General features: G+C 46.7%; 1 protein-coding gene across 3 annotated transcripts in view; it reads left to right on the top strand.

Annotated features, from left to right (window-relative positions):
* IGDCC4 (immunoglobulin superfamily DCC subclass member 4) overlaps window positions 1–22,886 on the top strand; it is a 189,156-nt gene that overhangs the window by 118,474 nt on the left and 47,796 nt on the right. For all 3 annotated transcript variants that reach the window (XM_063925602.1, XM_063925601.1, XM_063925600.1), the window contains exons 5-6: window positions 5,694–5,828; window positions 20,069–20,224. In XM_063925602.1, coding sequence (XP_063781672.1) covers window positions 5,694–5,828; window positions 20,069–20,224 — 291 coding nt within the window. The remainder of the gene's footprint in view (window positions 1–5,693; window positions 5,829–20,068; window positions 20,225–22,886) is intronic.

A 22,886-nucleotide genomic window follows, 5' to 3' on the forward strand; every position in this document is an offset into this window, starting at 1 on the left:
CTTCAGCGTGTGGACCATATTTCCCACACATAATACTTTTTCCTTTTTTTTTTAAACCTCGCTGACCCCTTGGGCCACGGCTCTTCAGCCTGAACCCTGGTTAAACGTCCCTTAGTTGAGCAACTGGCTCCCATAATTGTGGGCCTTTTCCCACAAACACCAAAATACTCAATATAAGGTGACGGTGAAAGTTCCAGCGCTTTCACCCACTCTCGCCCACGTTGGCCAGTACTACCATACACTGTCGATAGCGAAGGCAATGTACCCAACTTAGGGCCCCTATTGACCTATATTTACTGGAAGTTTTTAGGAATAACTTACCCTTTCCAGTAAAGTATCTGTCGTTGGAGATTTTCCTGAGAGAGACCAGCGAAAACTACCTATGCACTTTTTATACACAAATCACGCCTGCGTATGCTGTATACAGCGCCAATGATACCGCGATTTTACGCAAAAGCTCGTTAAAGGGGTATCAAGTTGCGCTATATATCGCACCCACAAACGCGCGGTCCAATCTCACAGCGTATAGGTACTTGTTACTTATCTGCAGTACGACCACTGGAATCGAATCACAAGCTGCAAAACCTCAGCCGGAGCGTATCAAAAAACTACATGGGTCACACAGTTCATAATTCACAATTCCCTACCATGCTCCTGTGTAAGTCTCCTCACGACTTACATATTCCAAATCCTATACTAACGTGAGTCAGCCGCCTCACGCCACCAAGCCTCCACTTACTTGGTGTACCACACGACAGGATCCCAAATTCCGGGGTTCAAATCCACTCACTCCTACGTTCGCTTACTCAAATACACTTTGTTTTTCTGTACAGAAAATTTTAATTCATTCAGATTGTCAGCTTTACCCCAAGAGGCAATACAGTTTAAACAAAAGTTTTATACTAATCTGCTTTAGAAACCGGGTAGTTTTGTGCTATTGTAGCCTGGCTACTGTCCCACCTTTGAACTAAACGACACTATTGTGTAATTTGTACTTAGCGCCCGCATTCTTACGCACTTTGCGTAAACACGCGACCGTGCGTGTCTCTTACGCTGCGTGTGCAGTCCTGTACTTTGTCCGAGACACGTGTACAAAACCCTGCGTCCGCAATAAAACAAATCCCACAGCTCTATAAATGTGAACAATACTAATTACTATTGCCCACTAGACACAACTTGTTCTGTATAAACTTTTATGCAGACCTGCGTTTGTGTCTTTACACTTACTTCCTTAAAATACTGTTATTTCAAATTTACCTATATAGCAACAAATGTATCCTATTTCACACAGATCTATAAAGACTGCAATAATCTATAATTTAAATGATATGATTCAGATTGGATAACTATCTTGCAGAACATATACTGATATAAATATACACATTATTATAATAATATTATATATATGCACCATTCACTGGTCTCCTATGAGACACCTTACCTCTTATTTGCATATCAAACCTATGTGCTTTTGCCTGCCTGTAAAAGTGGTTGAACCAGTTAATAAACATTTCAATGCCTATCTTATAACAAACAGAGAGTTAACTAAATCCTGGGAAAGAAGAAGACAAAAAAAAAAGTATTTTTTTCTTTTCTTTTTTGTGTGCACTTTCTTACACCAAGCCAAGCATTTATCTCACAATTTACTCTCACTAGGCCCAATTGAAACTATTTGTAATTGACTATGGCATGGGTTAAATAAATGCATTGGTAACTCATAAATGGTGCTTGATGTGACCAAGGAAACTGATTGTTCTGAGCAGACTGAAAATCAGCTATTTAGAAAGTGACCTTCCTAAATTGGCCACTGCTCCTCCCCCTTCCACATCCATGAGGTTTACACAAAATGGTGGACAGGCCATGTGGTTAGTCCAAAATGGAGGACAGACCATGCGGCTTCCTTTGTCACAAAGAAATCACACATTATACAAGCACCAGAAGTTATTTTAGGCCTGAGTTTAAAAAAAAAAAAAACTATATCAAGGCTATGCAGCAACTTTTAACTGTACTTTTAAATCTACTTAACAGATAAACAATCCAATCTGAATTGTGGAACAATATTGTGGAGATCTTCACAAATCTTTACACCAGGCCTCGGAATGTATCTGGGTAGGATCCAGATCTAATTAGGTTGAACCCCTGGGGATACATGCTACATTTACATGAACACGCCCTTATTGTGCTCAATTTACACTTGCTCCTCCCACTATTCCGCCATGTAAGATGTGCACAGATCTAAAGGATGCATTTGGTGTGCAGTATGGAAATGTGTATATTTCCATACGTAGCAAATGCTAAATTAGGACCTAGCTGGTTACACAGCATTGAACTTCATTCATAATTGTCACCTGGTCCTAATTTCCAGCAACAGTCCCAGCATTTAAGATCTGTCCCTAAACATATTTGTTCTAGTGTGTAAATGTTTCTATTTTCTGAGCACTGATAAACATCTGTTTCTCTTAAGGCCCATACACATTAGACGATGTTGCTCTGTGAGCGACGTCGTCTAATGTTTCCCCCTCCCGGGCCGGCCGGTCGGCGGCTGACTGTACACACTGAGCGATATGACCGCTCATATCGCTCAGTGATGTCACGCCTCCGCCAGCCCTGCATGCAGGTCGTGGACGACAGTCCAGATGCTGCATGCATTCCCTACCGACAGCGACGATCGTTGCCGACCCGCGGGGCCGCGCATCGGTCGTCGCTGGCGGCATACACACTTGCTGATAAACTGAGCGATGTTGCTCAGGGAGGGGGAAAATGAGCGATGTCGCTCATGTTATCGGCAAGTGTGTATGGACCTTTAAGGTCCATACACACTAGTAGATTTTCATTTCTAAAGACTTTGATAACATCTCTGAAATATATATCTTTCACCAAAGTAGTGCATACACACTGAGCTAGTTTCCCAAAGAGCAAGAGATTTTCAGGAGGCGAAGGACTTTGCTGAAAATCTTTCATTAGAAAGGCTATTTACATAATGGGCTGTATTTGAATTCCAAGGGTGGGAGCATGGGTCATTGTAAAAAGGGGGATTGCTGGCGTATGTGTAAAAAGATGGACTACTGCCCTAATGTGTGTACAAAGGGGGACTGCTGCCCTAATGTGTGTAAAAAGGGGGACTGCTGCCCTAATGTGTAAAAAGGGGACTGCTGTCATAATGTATGTAAAAAGGGGCACTGCTGCCATGTGTATAAATGGGGACTCTGCTTGCAATTTATATATCATTTATATATTTACTTAAACATTGGTAGGCAGTGGTGGCAGTAATATATACATTGCTGGCCTGTGCCAGCAATGTATATATTACTGACTAAAATAAAAAAAGCATTACATCAACATTGGTGGCCAGTGGTATATACATTGCTGGCCTATGCCAGCAATGTATATAACCGAGGTGAAGAGGTATATGCAGCGACTCACTGATTGATACTGCCGCGTCTGGAGGGAGCCGGAGCACAGTGAGCAGGAGCTGAGGGAGCAGGCGGACCGCGGTGGCTATCAGGTGGGGCTTCTGGAGAGTGCAGGGCGGCTCCGCCGGGAAGAGGAGAGTTCAGCTTCCAGCCATCATCGCTCGTGGCCGTACACACTGAATTATGATGGCTGGAAACTGAACTATCATCTTCAAGCATGCTGGTTTTACCAGCCGACGGACCACCTCGCTGGCGATGATGCGGGAGTGCGAATCATCGCCAGTCTTCAGTCGCTGGGCCATGCACACTAGGTGGTTTTGAGCTGAGAGCAGCTCAAAACACCAAAAGTGAGCTGCTTTCAGCTCATAATCGCCCAGTTGTATGGGCCTTTATTTTGTGTAGAAGAGGCAGTTTTCTCTATCTGTTCCTGGGCATTTTAATTTAATGTTTATGTAAGGTAAATGTTTGCAACTGCCCAGTAGAAAGTGTTCCTGAAGATGTTCTGCAAAGATCGGCACCTGTGCGCCTGTCTAGAGATGCATTAGCAGCTGCCATTTGCTCATTGTGCAATTGCAAAAATATGCTAATGACTGAGGCGCCGTCTTGTGCATAAAGACGCCCACTGCCGGCATCTCACACCTGCTGCCTACATTCAAAAGCAGAAACATAGGATGCACATCGATCGGCCATCTGAGTTAGCGTATGCTGTCTCAGACCGAGCTGATCTCCTAAGACGCAGAGGGCTCTCCTACGGCGAGCGAGTTCACAGTGGCTGACTTGGACACACCCAGAAAACAGAAAGGAAGGTTTGTTCTGAACTGTTTGCCCGTGTGGCGCAATGCAGCCCGTCCTCTACAAATGCCAAAGTAAAAATCACCAATTTTACAAGAGCAATATACAATGTGAGATATGGGGTGGTATCTGTCTATGTACAGGGCGCATATAAAATATTTATAGTGATTCCAATGATCATATAAAACAGAAGTAAAGACAAAAATGTGTAGAACAGTTTGTCACCAATTAATTATTTCCACAAATTTAGGAAATAGAAGGGCGTACCCCACTCACACAGAGACAAGTGAGTGGAAACCCATAAAGGTATCTTTCAACCAAGCAAATTTCTTTAGAGTGTTGAAGACTAAATTTCAGGAGCGTACCCAAAACTCACAATAGTGGAATGATGAGAAATCACATAAAGGTATCTTTAAAATATTTTGATCTGTCAGAACTTGATGGTTTCTCTGATTTCTTCTTCCTCCTCTCGTAGAGTCATATAGTGATCCCAATGATCATATAAAACAGAAGTAAAGACAAAAATGTGTAGAACAGTTTTTCCCCAATTAGTTAGTTCCACAAATTTAGGAAATAAAAGGGCGTACCCCACTCACACAGAGACAAGTGAGTGGAAACCCATAAAGGTATCTTTCAACCAGGCAAATTTCTTTAGAGTATTGAAAACTAAATTTCAGGAGCGTACCCAAAACTCACAATAGTGAAATGATGAGAAATCACATAAAGGTATCTTTAAAATCTTTTGATCTGTCAGATGCGTACCCCAACTTACACAATTTTCAGTTGGAACATATACATAAAGGTATCTTTTAAATTTTCTACCACCAAGGAAAATGCGTACCACAACTCACTGGATATGGAGGTATTCAACTCCTATCAGGGTATCTTTATCCTCGGTCTCAAGAAATTATATCACATAGGATACACGAAGAAAACAGGGAAGGATTCCTCTTTGTTTAGTTAAAACGGAGGGTTTATTTCCCAAATGCATTAAAAAGTCAACAGCATTTCTTCTTATGAACAGATGTCGAAATACACATGGCAAAAATAAAAAAATAAAAATTCAGAAATAAATCCAAATCTGGTCGTCCTAGGCTACTCACAGTACTGTTTGTTCAACGCGTTTCGGTCTTTAACAGGACCTTTATCACCCAGAAAACAGTCCCAACACGCCTTCCTTTCTCTTGCCACCCCTTGTAACCTCTCCCATAAGCTAACTACCTGTCACTCACTTTGTAAATAAATCCTCTGTGCATCCACTGTCACTTATCAATCACTGCTTGTGCACAGTGCGGCTTTGGAGCATGCTCAGTGGTAAATAATCACTCCACTGAATACAATGTCAACACTGTGTACATCTCTGAATCAGGCACTGTGTGTGTAGTAATTGGATCATAAGACTCTAAGTTGCATAGATGGATTTTCATGTAATTAGCTCTTCTTTCTCATCATTTCCCTCAAACCTTTCTCGTCTATGTTCCTTTGCAGATTGGAAGCCATTATCTGCTGAACTGTCAGTCATTACAGCACCACAGAACCTGACTGTGGGAATGGGTCAGACAGCAGTAATGGAGTGTCTAGTCGAGGGGGACGTGACACCGTTAATTTCTTGGTCCCGTCAGGGTAAGTGTTGTGTGTTGCATTCTGGGTAACTTGGACTGCTATAAGATATTGAGAGTTTATCAGTTTATTAGTTTGAGAGGAGGGGAAGCCATAGCCACTATTGGCAGAGGTAAAGGCCAGTAATCAATCCTTCTTAATAGTACGGATTAATATTTTGTGGCATTATTTGTGTAGCCAACATTTCAATTATCTTAAATCTTAAAGGAGGTCGCACCACTGTGCGCAGTTTGTGTATGTTACATAGGGGGAAATTCTGAGTTGATCGCAGCAGGATTTTTGGGGGTAATTCCAAGTTGATCGCAGCAGGATTTTTGTTAGCAATTGGGAAAAACCATGTGCACTGCATGGGAGGCAGAGATAACATGTGCAGAGAGAGAATGATTTGGGTGGGGTGTGTTCAATCTGCAATCTAAATTGCAGTGTAAAAAGAAAGCAGCCAGTATTTACCCTGCACAGAAACAAAATAACCCACCCAAATCTAACTCTTTCTGCACATGTTATATCTGCCTCCCCTGCAGTGCACATGGTTTTGGCCAATTGATAAAAAAAATCCTGCTGCGATCAATTTGGAATTACCCCCTTTGTTAGCAGTTGGGCAAAACCATGTGCACTGCAGGGGAGGCAGATATAACGTGCAGAGAGAGTTAGATTTGGGTGTGGTGTGTTCAATCTGCAATCTAAATTGCAGTGTAAAAATAAAGCAGCCAGTATTTACCCTGCACAGAAACAAAATAACCCACCCAAATCTAACTCTCTCTGCACATGTTATATCTGCCTCCCCTGCAGTGCACATGGTTTTGCCCAACTGCTAACAAAAATCCTGCTGCGATCAACTCAGAATTACCCCCAAAGTGCTGTGAATGTTGTGCAGTTTGTAGTGCTGGTTTAAAATTGAGAACATTAAAAACCACAGAGCAAACTGCTATGGTCGCTTTTCCAATAAATAACATTTTACGATGCAAGGGCAAAATATTACATGGGATACCCACCTACTCTACCACAATATTGCAATTGGCTGTCTCGGTACGGCTAAAAAGTGGCGTGTTCTGAGTTGCACCATGATGGCTGGCAGCGATGTTTAAGCTGGTAGCCAGAAAAGATAAAAGCTATGAAAGACACATAAAGGCAAATGAGGAAGCTAATGAAGTATATATAAAAGAGGCATTAAATTATGGATTTTTTCCACATTTTAATTTGAACATTGAATTTTATTTGTTGACATATTTACATTTAGGGCCCCATTTATCAACGAGTTTCCTTGCTGGAAACTCGTTTTAAGTGGTAAATGGGACCAATTTCTATTTAACAAGGCTAATAGCGTTGCTAACTAGCAGCGCTAATAGCCTTTCATTTTCCCTATACTGCTGCACAGTAAAGTCTATTTAACAACGAGCGCTATTTCTGAAATAGCGCTCGCTTACCTAAAATTGCTTTGTCTGCTTCGGGCAGCGTTATGGACACAGCTGCAGCGGTGTCTGTCCTGCGCTCCGGCTCCCCCCTCCCGCAGCATTCCTGGCATGCATCACACCTGCCGGGTTGCTATAGTGACAGGAAAACAAAAATGGCCGCCGCATCTGGAAATCATTACCATGCATGTGCCGGGAATTAGCAAAAACCGGCGCATGTGCGGTAGGAGGCCAGTCCGGGGACACAGTAAGGTAAACATCAGCGCTGATGCGGCAAATACCGCATTTGCTCGCCGTGGCATAGGCTCTTCTTAAATAGAAGAGCGCGATGCCATTATAGCACGGCAAGTGAAAATGGTATTTACCACTTCACATAGTGCTGCATGATAAATGGGGGCCTTAGTATCACTGGCAGGATTGTAAAAAAGATTGGATTTACCATATATATGCGTTGAGCCATAGATGGAAGTGTCAGTTATTGCTATCATCAGATACTGAGAGTAATTGTAATATAAAGTACAAATGACCCTAAAACTGAGGCTTTGGACAGTGGCGTCTTATAATAAGAGGCATTTGAGATATTAGACCAGTCAGTATGTGAAAATGAATTTGGAAATATTCTATTGCTGTTATTGCACAATACTTTCAACATGAAGCATGCTGCATTGCACAGAAAGGCTTCAGAGGCTTCCTGTGTGTTCCAATGTGGACGTAAAAGTGGTTCAGAGCTGATAGAGGGTAACAAGGAATTATAGGCATGTCAGCGATTAATCAGGTGTGATAATAATACCGACACAGTCAAAATAACGACATTCATTATGCCAACATGTTCAAAATGCCAACATAGTCAGAATGCCGGCATTTCAAAATACTGACATGAATTTTTCAGGGTTTTTTTTTTGTCAATGTCGACACCAAATGTTTGGTAGTGGTTCCGTCACCTGATGGTCATATCTGAAGACTGGCATCTGTAGAAAAAATAAGATTTTAAACCTACCGGTAAATCTTTTTCTCCTAGTCCGTAGAGGATGCTGGGGACTCCGTAAGGACCATGGGCTATAGACGGGCTCCGCAGGAGACATGGGCACTCTAAAGACTTTAGATGGGTGTGCACTGGCTCCTCCCTCTATGCCCCTCCTCCAGACCTCAGTTAAAGAACTGTGCCCAGAGGAAACGGACAGTACGAGGAAAGGATTTTTGTTAATCTAAGGGCAAGATACATACCAGCCCACACCATCCACACCGTACAACATGGAATATACGAACCAGTTAACAGTATGAAACAAAACAGCATCAGCCAGAGACTGATCAGAACTGTAACATAACCCTTATGTAATCAATAACTATAGACAAGCTTTGCCGAATTTAGTCCGCACTGGGATGGGCGCCCAGCATCCTCTACGGACTAGGAGAAAAAGATTTACCGGTAGGTTTAAAATCATATTTTCTCTTACGTCCTAGAGGATGCTGGGGACTCCGTAAGGACCATGGGGATTATACCAAAGCTCCAGACCGGGCGGGAGAGTGCGGATGACTCTGCAGCACCGATTGAGCAAACATGAGGTCCTCCTCAGCCAAGGTATCAAACTTGTAGAATTTAGCAAAAGTGTTTGAACCCGACCAAGTAGCCGCTCGGCAAAGTTTCAATGCCAAGACACCTCGGTCAGCCGCCCAAGAAGAGCCCACCTTCCTAGTGGAATGGGCCTTTACCGAATTTGGTACCGGCAATCCAGCCGTAGAATGAGCCTGCTGAATCGTGTTACAGATCCAGCAGGCAATAGTCTGCTTAGAAGCAGGGGCGCCAACCTTGTTGGCTGAATACAGGACAAACAGTGCCTCTGTTTTCCTAACCCGAGCCGTCCTGTCTACATAAACCTTTAAGGCCCTGACTACATCAAGAGACTTGGAATCCTCCTAGTCCCCCGTAGCCACAGGCACCACAATAGGTTGGTTCATATGAAACGATGAAACCACCTTAGGCTGAAATTGAGGACGAGTCCTCAACTCTGCTCTGTCCACATGGAAAATCAGATAGGGGCTTTTGTGAGACAAAGCCGCCAATTCAGACACCCGCCTCGCAGATGCCAAGGCTAACAACATGACCACTTTCCAAGTGAGTAATTTCAACTCAACTGTTTGAAGAGGTTCAAACCAGGGTGACTTAAGGAACTGTAACACCACGTTAAGGTCCCATGGTGCCACTGGGGCACAAAAGGAGGCTGGATGTGCAGCACTCCCTTTACAAAAGTCTGGACTTCTGGGAGAGAAGCCAATTCCTTCTGAAAGAATATTGACAGGGCCGAAATCTGTACCTTAATAGAGCCTAAATTTAGGCCCATATCCACTCCTGTCTGCAGAAAGTGGAGAAAACGGCCCAGGTGAAAATCTTCCGTAGGAGCATTCTTGGCTTCACACCAAGATACATATTTTCTCCAGATACGGTGATAATGTTTCGCCGTCACCTCCTTCCTAGCTTTTATCAGAGTAGGGATGACCTCTCCCGGAATACCTTTCCTAGCTAGGATTTGGCGTTCAACCGCCATGCCGTCAAACATAACCGCGGTAAGTCTTGGAACACGCAGGGCCCCTGCTGCAACAGGTCCTCCCTGGGAGGAAGAGGCCACGGATCTTCTGTGAGCATTTCCTGAAGATCTGAATACCAGGCCCTCCGAGACCAATCCGGAACAATGAGTATTGTCTGGACTCTTTTTCGTCTTATGATTCTCAGTATTTTTGAGATGAGTGAAAGATGAGAGAAGACATAGACCGACGGAAACATCCATGGTGTCAATACCTTCGAAGTTTCTTGTTGAGGCGTGACGCCATCATGTCTATTTGAGGAAGCCCCCAACGACTTGTTATCTCTGCAAAAACTTCTTGATGAAGACCCCACTCTCCAGGATGGAGGTCGTGTCTGCTGAGGAAGTCTGCTTCCCAGTGGTCCACTCCCGGAATGAAGACTGCTGACAGCGCGCTTACGTGATTTTCCGCCCAGCGAAGAATCCTGGTGGCTTCCGCCATTGCCACTCTGCTCCTTGTCCCGCCTTGGCGGTTTACATGAGCCACTGCTGTGACGTTGTCTGAATGAATCAGAACAGGTAGGTCGCGAAGAAGAGTCTCCGCTTGTCGTAGGCCATTGTATATGGCCCTTAATTCCAGCACGTTGATGTGTAGACAAGCCTCCTGGCTCGACCACAGTCCCTGAAAATGTCTTCCTTGTGTGACTGCTCCCCATCCTCGGAGGCTCGCGTCCGTGGTCACCAGAACCCAGTCTTGAATGCCGAACCTGCGACCCTCTAGAAGGCGAGCACTCTGCAGCCACCACAGGAGAGACACCCTGGCCCTGGGGGACAGGCTTATTTTCTGATGTATTTGTAGATGGGACCCCGACCATTTGTCCAGAAGGTCCCACTGAAATGTCCTCGCATGGAACCTGCCGAAGGGGATGGCCTCGTAGGCCGCCACCATTTTTCCCAGTACTCGAGTGCATTGATGAACTGACACTCTTTTGGCTTTAACAGGTCTCTGACCATGCTCTGGAGTTCCTGGGCTTTTTCCGTTGGGAGAAAAACCCTCTTCTTTTCCGTGTCCAGAATCATGCCTAAAAATGATAGCCGAGTCGTTGGAATCAACTGCGATTTTGGCAGATTTAGGATCCAGCCGTGTTGCTGCAGCACTCTCAGTGAGAGTGACACGCTTTTCAGCAACTGATCTCTCGATCTCGCTTTTATCAGGAGATCGTCCAAGTATGGGATAATTGTGACTCCTTGCCTGCGTAAGAGCACCATCATTTCCGCCATTACCTTGGTGAAAATCCTCGGGGCCGTGGACAGCCCAAACGGCAACGTCTGAAACTGGTAATGACAGTCCTGTACAGCGAATCTCAGGTACGCCTGATGAGGAGGATAAATGGGGACATGAAGGTATGCATCCTTTATGTCTAGTGACACCATAAAATCCCCCCCTTCCAGGCTGGAGATCACTGCCCGGAGAGATTGCATCTTGAATTTGAACTTTTTTAGATACAGGTTTAGGGATTTTAGATTCAGAATGGGTCTGACCGAGCCATCCGGTTTCGGGACCACAAATAGAGTTGAATAGTACCTCTTCCCCTGTTGCACTAGGGGAACCTTGATAATCACTTGCTGTTGACACAGCTTTTGTATCGCAGCTAAAACTATTTCCCTCTCTGGGGGAGAGGCTGGCAAAGCCTACTTGAAAAATCGGCGAGGAGGCACTTCTTCGAATTCCAGTTTGTAGCCTTGGGATATAATTTCTATCGCCCAAGGATCCACATCTGACAGAACCCAGATCTGGCTGAAGAGTCGAAAACGTGCCCCCACCGGCGCGGACTCCCGCAGTGGAGCCCCAACGTCATGCGGTGGATTTTGTAGAAGCCGGGGAGGACTTCTGTTCCTGGGAACTAGCCGTAGCAGGCATTCTTTTCCCTCTACCCTTACCTCTGGCGAGGAAGGAAGAGCACCGGCCCCTTCTGGACTTATGCGACCAAAGGACTGCATCTGATATTGAGGTGTTTTCTTTTGCTGTGGGGGAACATAAGGCAAAAAAGAAGAGTTACCCGCGGTAGCTGTGGACACCAGGTCCGCGAGGCCCTCCCCAAATAAAACCTCACCCTTGTAAGGCAAAGTTTCCATATGTCTCTATGAATCGGCATCACCCGTCCATTGGCGGGTCCACACGGCTCGCCTAGCAGAAATTGCCATGGCATTGGCTCTTGAACCCAACAGCCCAACGTCTCTCGCAGCGTCTCTCATATATAACGCTGCGTCTTTTATATGACCCAAGGTCAATAAAATGCTATCCTTATCTAGGGTGTCAATGTCAGATGACAAGTTATCTGCCCATGCAGCTATTGCGTTACATACCCATGCCGACGCTACTGCCGGTCTGAGCAAGGCCCCCGTATGTGTATAAATTGATTTTAAGGTAGTCTCCTGTCTGCGATCAGCAGGATCCTTGAGAGCTGCCGTGTCTGGAGACGGAAGCACCACCTTTTTGGACAAGCGCGTCAAAGCCTTGACCACCCTGGGCGAGGATTCCCACCGTAACCTGTCCTGTGTATGGAAAGGATACGCCATAAGAATTCTCTTGGGAATCTGCAGTTTCTCGTCTGGAATTTCCCAAGCTTTTTCAAATAAAGCGTTCAGCTCATGAGATGGGGGAAAGGTTACCTCAGGTTTCTTCTACTTAAACATGCATACCCTCGTGTCAGGCACCGAGGGGTCCTCTGTAATATGCAAAACATCTTTTATGGCAATAATCATATAATGAATACTTTTGGCCACCCTTGGGTGTAACCTCGCATCATCGTAGTCGACACTGGAGTCAGAATCCGTGTCTGTATCAGTTTCTGCTACCTGGGACAGGGGACGTTTATGAGACCCAGAAGGGCCCTGTGACACAGTCAAAGCCATGGATTGACTCCCTGCTTTTTCTCTGGACTCTGCTTTGTCCAATCTTTTATGTAATAAAGACACATTTGCATTTAAAACATTCCACATATCCATCCAATCAGATGTCGACTGTGCCGACGGAGACCCCACAATCATCTGCTCTACCTCCTCCTTAGACGAGCCTTCCGCTTCAGACATGCCGACACACACGTACCGACACCCCCACACACACTGGGATATATATATATATATATATATATATATATATATATATGAGACAGTCCCCCAATAAGGCACTTTGGAGAGACAGAGAGAGAGAATGCCAGCACACACCCAGCGCCACTGGAACAAAATTCCAGTCTGTACAGCGCGTTATATATCAATAATACACTCACTGCGCCAAATAAATGTGCCCCCCCCCCCCTTCTTTTTGCCCTCTGTACTTGTGTTCAGCAGGGGAGAGTCCGGGGAGTAGCTTCTCTGCAGCGTGCTGTGGAGAAAATGGCGCTGGTTAGTGCTGGAGGATCAAGCTCCGCCCCCTCAACGGCGGGCTTCGGTCCCGCTCAAATTCTTTATACTGGTGGGGGTTTATTTAATATACTGCCTCCGCAGTATATATATGTCAGCCAGTGTCCCTTGAGGTTTATTATTGCTGCCCAGGGCGTTCCCCCTGCGCCCTGCACCCATACAGTGCCGTCAGTGTGTGTGAATGTGGGAACGGTACCTCAGTGAAGATCTGAAGTCTTCTGCCGCCTTTGAAGTCTTCTTTCTTCTTATACTCACCCGGCTTCTATCTATCGGCTCTGTGAGGAGGATGGCGGCGCAGCTCCGGGACGAACAGCGAGGATGAGACCTGCGTTCCAACCCTCTGGGGCTAATGGTGTCCAGTAGCCTAAGGAGCAGAGCCTATCAGTTAAGTAGGTCTGCTTCTATCCCCTCAGTCCTACGATGCAGGGAGCCTGTTGCCAGCAGTGCTCCCTGAAAATAAAAAACCTAACAAAAGTCTTTTTCAGAGAAACTCAGTAGAGCTCCCCTGCAGTGCATCCAGTCTCCTCTGGGCACAGGATCTAACTGAGGTCTGGAGGAGGGGCATAGAGGGAGGAGCCAGTGCACACCCATCTAAAGTCTTAAGAGTGCCCATGTCTCCTGCGGAGCCCGTCTATATCCCATGGACCTTACGAAGTCCCCAGCATCCTCTAGGACGTAAGAGAAAAAGAGAAACAAATTGAAAAATAATGTTAATACAGTTTTCATAAATGTTCCCTTTTACCTTGTCTGGCCGGTGCCTGAATAGTGTGGTTTCTCTGACGTCCTAAGTGGATGCTGGGACTCCGTAAGGACCATGGGGAATAGCGGCTCCGCAGGAGACTGGGCACAACTATAAAGAAAGCTTTAGGTCTAACTGGTGTGCACTGGCTCCTCCCACTATGACCCTCCTCCAGACTTCAGTTAGAATCTTGTGCCCGGCTGAGCTGGATGCACACTAGGGCTCTCCTGAGCTCCTAGAAAGAAAGTATATTTAGGTTTTTTATTTTACAGTGAGATCTGCTGGCAACAGACTCACTGCAGCGAGGGACTAAGGGGAGAAGAAGCGAACCTACCTAACAGGTGGTAGTTTGGGCTTCTTAGGCTACTGGACACCATTAGCTCCAGAGGGATCGACCGCAGGACCCGACCTTGGTGTTCGTTCCCGGAGCCGCGCCGCCGTCCCCCTTACAGAGCCAGAAGCATGAAGAGGTCCGGAAAATCGGCGGCAGAAGACTTCAGTCTTCACCAAGGTAGCGCACAGCACTGCAGCTGTGCGCCATTGCTCCTCATGTACACCTCACACTCCGGTCACTGATGGGTGCAGGGCGCTGGGGGGGGGCGCCCTGAGGGCAATATATGACACCTTGGCTGGCAAATCTACATCATATATAGTCCTAGAGGCTATATAGATGTAAAAATACCCCTGCCAGTATTCCAGAAAAAAGCGGGAGAAGTCCGCCGGAAAAGGGGCCATCTCCCTCAGCACACTGGCGCCATTTTTCCCTCACAGCTCCGCTGGAAGGAAGCTCCCTGGCTCTCCCCTGCAGTCTGAAAACTACAGAAGGGTAAAAAAAGAGAGGGGGGGGCACTAAATTTAGGCGCAGGATATATATATATATTAATATATAAAAAGCAGCTATAAGGGAAAACACTTATTTATAGTGGGATCCCTGTGTTATATAGCGCTCTGGTGTGTGCTGGCATACTCTCTCTCTGTCTCCCCAAAGGGCTTTGTGGGGTCCTGTCCTCTGTCAGAGCATTCCCTGTGTGTTTGCGGTGTGTCGGTACGGCTGTGTCGACATGTTTGATGAGGAGGCTTATGTGGAGGCGGAGCAGATGCCTGTAAATGTGATGTCACCCCCTGCGGGGTCGACACCTGAGTGGATGGTGCTGTGGAAGGAATTACGCGACAGTGTCGACTCCTTGCATAAAAGGTTTGACGACACGGATACTGACTCCAGTGTCGACGACGATGAGACTAATGTAACTTCCAGTAGGGCCACACCTTACATGATTGAGGCAATGAAAAATGTGTTGCACATTTCTGATGTTACCCCTGGTACCACAAAAAAGGGTATTATGTTTGGAGAGAAAAAACTACCAGTAGCTTTTCCTCCATCTGAGGAGTTAAATGAAGTGTGTGAAGAAGCGTGGGCTTCCCCTGATAAGAAGCTGGTAATTTCTAAGAGGTTACTAATGGCGTACCCTTTCCCGCCAGAGGATAGGTCACGTTGGGAAACATCCCCATGGGTGGATAAAGCGCTCACACGCTTGTCAAAGAAGGTGGCACTACCGTCTCCGGATACGGCCGCCCTGAAGGAATCTGCTGATAGAAAGCAGGAGGCTATCCTGAAATCTATATATACACACACAGGTGTTATACTGAGACCAGCTATTGCTTCAGCCTGGATGTGCAGTGCTGCAGCTGCATGGTCAGATTCCCTGTCAGAAAATATAGATACCCTAGACAGGGACACTATATTGCTAACCGTAGAGCATATAAAAGACGCACTTTTATACATGAGGGATGCACAGAGGGATATTTGCCGGCTGGCATCCAAAATTAGTGCAATGTCCATTTCTGCCAGGAGAGGGTTATGGACTCGGCAGTGGACAGGAGATGCAGATTCCAAAAGACACATGGAAGTTCTGCCTTATAAGGGTGAGGAGTTGTTCGGGGATGGTCTCTCGGACCTCGTTTCCACAGCAACAGCTGGGAAGTCTACATTTTTACCCCATGTTCCCTCACAGACAAAGAAAGCACCGTATTATCAGGTACAGTCCTTTCGGCCCAATAGGGGCAAGCGGGTTAAAGGCGCGTCCTTTCTGCCCAGGGGCAGAGGTAGGGGAAAAAAGCTGCAGCATACAGCCAGTTCCCAGGAGCAAAAGTCCTCCCCCGCTTCCTCTAAGTCCACAGCATGACGCTGGGGCTCCACAGGCGGAGCCAGGTACGGTGGGGGCCCGTCTCAAATATTTCAGCAATCAGTGGGCTCGCTCACGGGTGGATCCCTGGATTTTTCAGATAGTATCTCAGGGGTACAAGCTGGAATTCGAGACGTCTCCCCCCCGCCGTTTCCTCAAATCTGCCTTGCCAACCACTCCCTCAGGCAGGAAGGCAGTGTTACAAGCAATTCACAAGCTGTATTCACAACAGGTGATAGTAAAGGTACTCCAACTTCAACAAGGACGGGTTACTATTCCACAATGTTTGTGGTACCGAAACCGGACGGTTCGGTGAGACCCATTTGAAATTTGAAATCCTTGAACACATATATAAAAAAATTCAAGTTCAAGATGGAATCGCTCAGGGCGGTTATTGCAAGCCTGGACGAGGGGGATTACATGGTATCACTGGACATCAAGGATGCTTACCTGCATGTCCCCATTTACCATCCTCACCAGGAGTACCTCAGATTTGTGGTACAGGATTGTCATTACCAATTCCAGACGTTGCCGTTCGGTCTATCCACGGCACCGAGGGTCTTTACCAAGGTAATGCCCGAAATGATGATACTCCTTCGAAAGAAGGGAGTTTTAATTATCCCGTACTTGGACGATCTCCTGATAAAGGCGAGGTCCAGAGAGCAGTTGTTGGTCGGGGTAGCACTATCTCGGGAGGTGCTACAACAGCATGGCTGGATTCTAAACATTCCAAAGTCGCAGCTGGTCCCTACGACACGTCTACTGTTCCTGGGGATGGTTCTGGACACAGAACAGAAAAAAGTGTTTCTCCCGGAGGAGAAGGCCAAGGAGCTGTCATCTCTAGTCAGAGGCCTCCTAAAACCAAAACAGTGTCGGTGCATCACTGCACGCGGATCCTGGGAAAGATGGTAGCTTCCTACGAAGCAATTCCATTCGGCAGGTTCCATGCAAGAACCTTTCAGTGGGACCTGTTGGACAAGTGGTCCGGATCGCATCTTTAGATGCATCGGCTGATAACCCTGTCTCCAAGGACAAGGGTGTCTGCTGTGGTGGCTGCAGAGTGCTCATCTTCAGGAGGGCCGCAGATTCGGCATACAGGACTGGGTCCTGGTGACCACGGATGCCATCCTTCGAGGCTGGGGGGCAGTCACACAGGGAAGAAACTTCCAAGGACTATGGTCAAGTCAGGAGACTTCCCTGCACATAAATATTCTGGAACTAAGGGCCATTTACAATGCCCTAAGTCAGGCAAAACCCCTGCTTCAAAACCAGCCGGTACTGATCCAGTCAGACAACATCACGGCGGTCGCCCATGTAAACCGACAGGGCGGCACGAGAAGCAGGACGGCGATGGCAGAAGCCACAAGGATTCTCCGATGGGCGGAAAATCACGTGTTAGCACTGTCAGCAGTGTTCATTCCGGGAGTGGACAACTGGGAAGCAGACTTCCTCAGCAGGCACGACCTCCACCCGGGAGAGTGGGGACTTCATCCAGAAGTCTTCCAACTGATTGCAAACCGTTGGGAAAGGCCACAGGTGGACATGATGGCGTCCCGCCTAAACAAAAAGCTAGAAAAGTATTGCGCCAGGTCAAGAGACCCGCAGGCGATAGCTGTGGACGCTCTAGTGACACCGTGGGTGTACCGGTCGGTTTATGTGTTCCCTCCTCTTCCTCTCATACCAAAGGTACTAAGGATAATACGGAGAAGAGGAGTAAAAACTATACTCATTGTTCCGGATTGACCAAGAAGAGCTTGATACCCGGAACTTCAAGAAATGATCTCAGAGGACCCATGGCCTCTACCGCTCAGACAAGACCTGCTGCAGCAGGGGCCCTGTCTGTTCCAAGACTTACCGCGGCTGCGTTTGACGGCATGGCGGTTGAACACCGGATCCTGAAGGAAAAGGGCATTCCGGAGGAAGTCATTCCTACGCTGATTAAAGCTAGGAAAGAAGTAACCGCAAACCATTATCACCGCATATGGCGAAAATATGTTGCGTGGTGTGAGGCCAGGAAGGCCCCAACGGAGGAAGTTCAGCTGGGCCGTTTCCTGCACTTCCTACAGTCAGGGGTGACTATGGGCCTTAAATTGAGTTCCATTAAGGTCCAGATTTCGGCTCTATCGATTTTCTTCCAGAGAGAACTGGCTTCACTACCTGAAGTTCAAACTTTTGTTAAGGGAGTGCTGCATATTCAGCCCACTTTTGTGCCTCCAGTGGCACCTTGGGATCTCAACGTGGTGTTGGATTTCCTAAAGTCACATTGGTTTGAGCCACTGAAAACCGTGGATCTGATATATCTCACGTGGAAAGTGGTCATGTTGTTGGCCTTGGCTTCGGCCAGGCGTGTATCAGAATTGGCGGCTTTGTCATGTAAAAGTCCTTATCTGATTTTCCATATGGATAGGGCAGAATTGAGGACTCGTCCCCAGTTTCTCCCTAAAGTGGTATCAGCTTTTCATCTGAACCAACCTATCGTGGTGCCTGCGGCTACAAAAGACTTGGAGGCTTCCAAGTTGTTGGACGTAGTCAGGGCCCTGAAAATCTATGTTTCCAGGACAGCTGGAGTCAGAAAGACTGACTCGCTCTTTATCCTGTATGCGCCCAATAAGTTGGGTGCACCTGCTTCAAAGCAGACTATTGCTCGCTGGATCTGTAGTACGATTCAGCTTGCACATTCTGCGGCTGGATTGCCGCATCCTAAATCAGTGAAAGCCCATTCCACGAGGAACGTGGGCTCTTCTTGGGCGGCTGCCCGAGGGGTCTCGGCTCTTCAACTTTGCCGAGCAGCTACTTGGTCGGGGTCAAACACGTTTGCTAAATTCTACAAGTTTGACACCCTGGCTGAGGAGGACCTAGAGTTTGCTCATTCGGTGCTGCAGAGTCATCCGCACTCTCCCGCCCGTTTGGGAGCTTTGGTATAATCCCATGGTCCTTACGGAGTCCCAGCATCCACTTAGGACGTCAGAGAAAATAAGAATTTACTCACCGGTAATTCTATTTCTCGTAGTCCGTAGTGGATGCTGGGCGCCCATCCCAAGTGCGGATTGTCTGCAATACTTGTACATAGTTATTGCTTAACTAAAGGGTTATTGTTGAGCCATCTGTTGAGAGGCTCAGTTGTTGTCATACTGTTAACTGGGTATTGTATCACGAGTTATACGGTGTGATTGGTGTGGCTGGTATGAGTCTTACCCGGGATTCAAAATCCTTCCTTATTGTGTCAGCTCTTCTTTCTTTCTAGGAGCTCAGGAGAGCCCTAGTGTGCATCCAGCTCAGCCGGGCACAGTATCCTAACTGAAGTCTGGAGGAGGGTCATAGTGGGAGGAGCCAGTGCACACCAGTTAGACCTAAAGCTTTCTTTATAGTTGTGCCCAGTCTCCTGCGGAGCCGCTATTCCCCATGGTCCTTACGGAGTCCCAGCATCCACTACGGACTACGAGAAATAGAATTACCGGTGAGTAAATTCTTATTTTTTCCCTTATATGCATGTTATGCCATGAATCTATAGTTCACATTGTCACAGTTCTTGCACAGGTGTTGCTTGGAATGAAAAATACCTCTAAACATTGTATCTGCGCCAATTTATTTCAGGATATGGTCTTATATTGGGGGACTGCTCATTTCTGGTCAGACAAGCTTGTACAGGGTTAGGGTAAGGAGGGTTAGGGAATGGGGTAGCATACTTACCTAATAGGTGTCCGGATCCTGAGTGTTGGGATGCCACTGACGGTATTCCGACTGACGGCATCCCAAGCGCCAGGATCCCGATACCATCCTGGTATGAACTGTAGCTAAGAAGCAGAAACAGGGATTTCTTCTTCTGGTTCCATCTGGGACTAGGCTTGAAGATAAGCCTCTATGGCAGCTATATATACTCAGCATTCCGGTGCTGTGCATAATGACATTATTTTGCAGCATTGTTGACATGTTCTAACATAGCCTGACCTAACTGCTGTCTCTTGTGCAGATGGAAGTCCAGTTTCCTTTGACGTTATCGTAGTAGGAGAGCGCAACCTCCTGATACCACAGTTACAGGCACATCATACAGGAGTTTATGTCTGCAGAGCCAGCAATCCGCACAGTCAGCACTTTGTCACCACTTCAGCCCAGATCCGTGTTCTCGGTGAGCAGGCAGTCCTGGAAATGCAGCACTTAAAGATCAGCATATCTATGAGGGGATCTTAACACTAACACTTAGGGGATAATGGGGGTCATTCCGAGTTGTTGGCTCGTTGCCGATTTTCGCTATGCTGCGATTTGTTGCTAACTGCGCATGCGCATGGTACGCAGAGCGCATGCGCTTAGTTATTTAACACAAAACTTAGTAGATTTGCTGGTGTTCGAGCGACGATTTTCAGTCGCATTGCTGATCGGTAAATGATTGACAGGAAAGGGGCGTTTCTGGGTGGTAACTGAGCGTTTTCCGGGAGTGTGCTAAAAAATGCAGGCATGTCAGGGAAAAACGCGGGAGTGTATGGAGAAACGGGGGAGTGGCTGGCCGAACGCAGGGCGTGTTTGTGACGTCAAACCAGGAACTAAACGGACTGAGCTGATCGCAATCTGTGAGTAGATCTGGAGCTATTTAGAAACTGCAAAGAATTATTTAGTAGCAGTTTTGCCAATTTTTCGTTCGCAATTCTGCTATGCTAAGATACACTCCCAGAGGGCGGCGGCCTAGCGTGTGCAATGCTGCTAAAAGCAGCTAGCGAGCGAACAACTCGGAATGAGGGCCAACATCTCTCATCTCATCCCATTATCTAACAACACAACTTTTCTGGTCAGAATTATCAATCCTTAAATAAGCTATACACGGTCAAGTCACATTATTATGACCACCTCCTACATTTGATGTCGGCAGCGTGTAGACCATTAAGTATGTCACGTGCCATGCGCTGGCTTGGTGGGTATATAAGGTGTCCGATAAGCCAACTGCACACATATCACTTGTTATTGTCATTGGTAAAAGGGACGATTTATCAGAGTTGCAAAAAGGGATGATTATCGGCTTTTGGGCTAAGGGTGTCAGTATTTCTGAAACAGCGCAGTTTGTGAACTGTTCGCTTGCTGCTGTGGTGAAGGTGTATTGTGACTGGACAAATGGCACTATTGCGAATAAACAACATGGAAACTGGGGACCACCACCTGCCATTGGGCCTAATTCAGACCTGATTGCTAGCAAGCGATTTTTGCTTTGCTGCGATCAAATAGTCCCCGCCTACAGGGGGAGTGTATTTTAGCTGTGCAAGTATGCAATCACATGTGTAGCAGAGCTGTACAGATTTTGTGCAGTCTCTGCGCAGCCCAGGACTTACTCAGCCGCTGCGATCACATCAGCCCTTTCAGGACCGGATTTGACGTCAGGAACCCTCCCTGCTAATGCATGGATACGCCTGCGTTTTTCCAGACACTCCCTGAAAATGGTCAGTTGACACCCACAAATGCCTTCTTCCTGTCAATCTCCTTGTGATCGCCTGTGCGAACGTATCCGTCGCACAAACCTATCGCTGAGCGGCGATACGCTTTGTACCTGTGCGATGCGCAGTTAGTGTCTGATCACCCACTGTGTGAAAACGCACAGCAGCGATCAGATCTGAATTACCCCCTTTGATGTGAGAGGTGAACGTCGGCTACGAAGGTGGGTTAAAGCCCGACCGACTCATTACAGTGGAGCAGCTCACCTTCAAAACGAACCTGGGGGCTACCAGACGTGTGTCTAAAACGACAGTTCAGCCCATCTAGCTGCTGTCTGTGCTGCACACGGCGGTTATTCTGGCTATTAGCTGGTGGTCATAACAATGTGACTTGACCGTGTATTTATTATTATTATTATTATCCTTTATTTATATTGTGCCACAAGGGTTCCACAGCACCTGACAAAGGGGGTAATTCCAAGTTGATCGCAGCAGGAAAATTTTTAGCAGTTGGGCAAAACCATGTGCACCACAGGGGAGGCAGATGTAACATGTGCAGAGAGAGTTAGATTTGGGTGTGGTGTGTTCAATCTGCAATCTAATTTGCAGTGTAAAAATAAAGCAGCCAGTATTTACCCTGCACAAAAACAAAATAACCCACCCAAATCTAACTCTCTGTACATGTTATATCTGCCTCCCCTGCAGTGCACATGGTTTTGCCCAACTGCTAAAAAAATTCCTGCTGCGATCAACTTGGAATTACCCCCAAAGTACATAAACAAATGAGCAAAACAAGAAAACAAAGACTTATAGTACAAGACAATGTAGGATAAGTACATGGTATATAAACATTTCTGTATCAGGGGACATGACACTAAGATAAGCATCAGGGTGGCAGAAACCTAGGGTTAGGTGCCATTGTACGGAGTATGCAGTAGAAGATAGTCTAAGTAAGAAAAGGAAAAGCACACGAGGGAAGAGGGCCCTGCTCATGAGAGCTTACAGTCAAAAGGAGAGGGGTAGACAGACAGGGGTGACGCAGATGGGGAAGACAGTGAGCATGGAACTGAGGGTTATGATGAGAGATGGCTGGGTTTGGTGAAGAAATGTGTCTTGAGAGCCTGTTTTGTAGAGAGGCTGATAGAGAGAGGTAGAGAATTCCAGAGGTAGGGAGTGTCTCGGCCAAAATCTTGGAGGCAGGAATGGGAGGGAAGTAATCAGTTGGCAGGAGAGGCGGCATGTATTTGTGGAGTGAAGAGGGGGGGGGGTGGAAGTGTAGAGGGAGATAAGGTCAGATATGTAAATGGAAGAGGAATCGGTGAGGGTTTTTGTAAGTGAGTGTAAAGGGCCCCATACACTGCAACGATATGTCTG

This window comes from Pseudophryne corroboree, chromosome 6 (assembly GCF_028390025.1).
Source record: "Pseudophryne corroboree isolate aPseCor3 chromosome 6, aPseCor3.hap2, whole genome shotgun sequence".
Lineage (NCBI taxonomy): Eukaryota > Metazoa > Chordata > Amphibia > Anura > Myobatrachidae > Pseudophryne > Pseudophryne corroboree.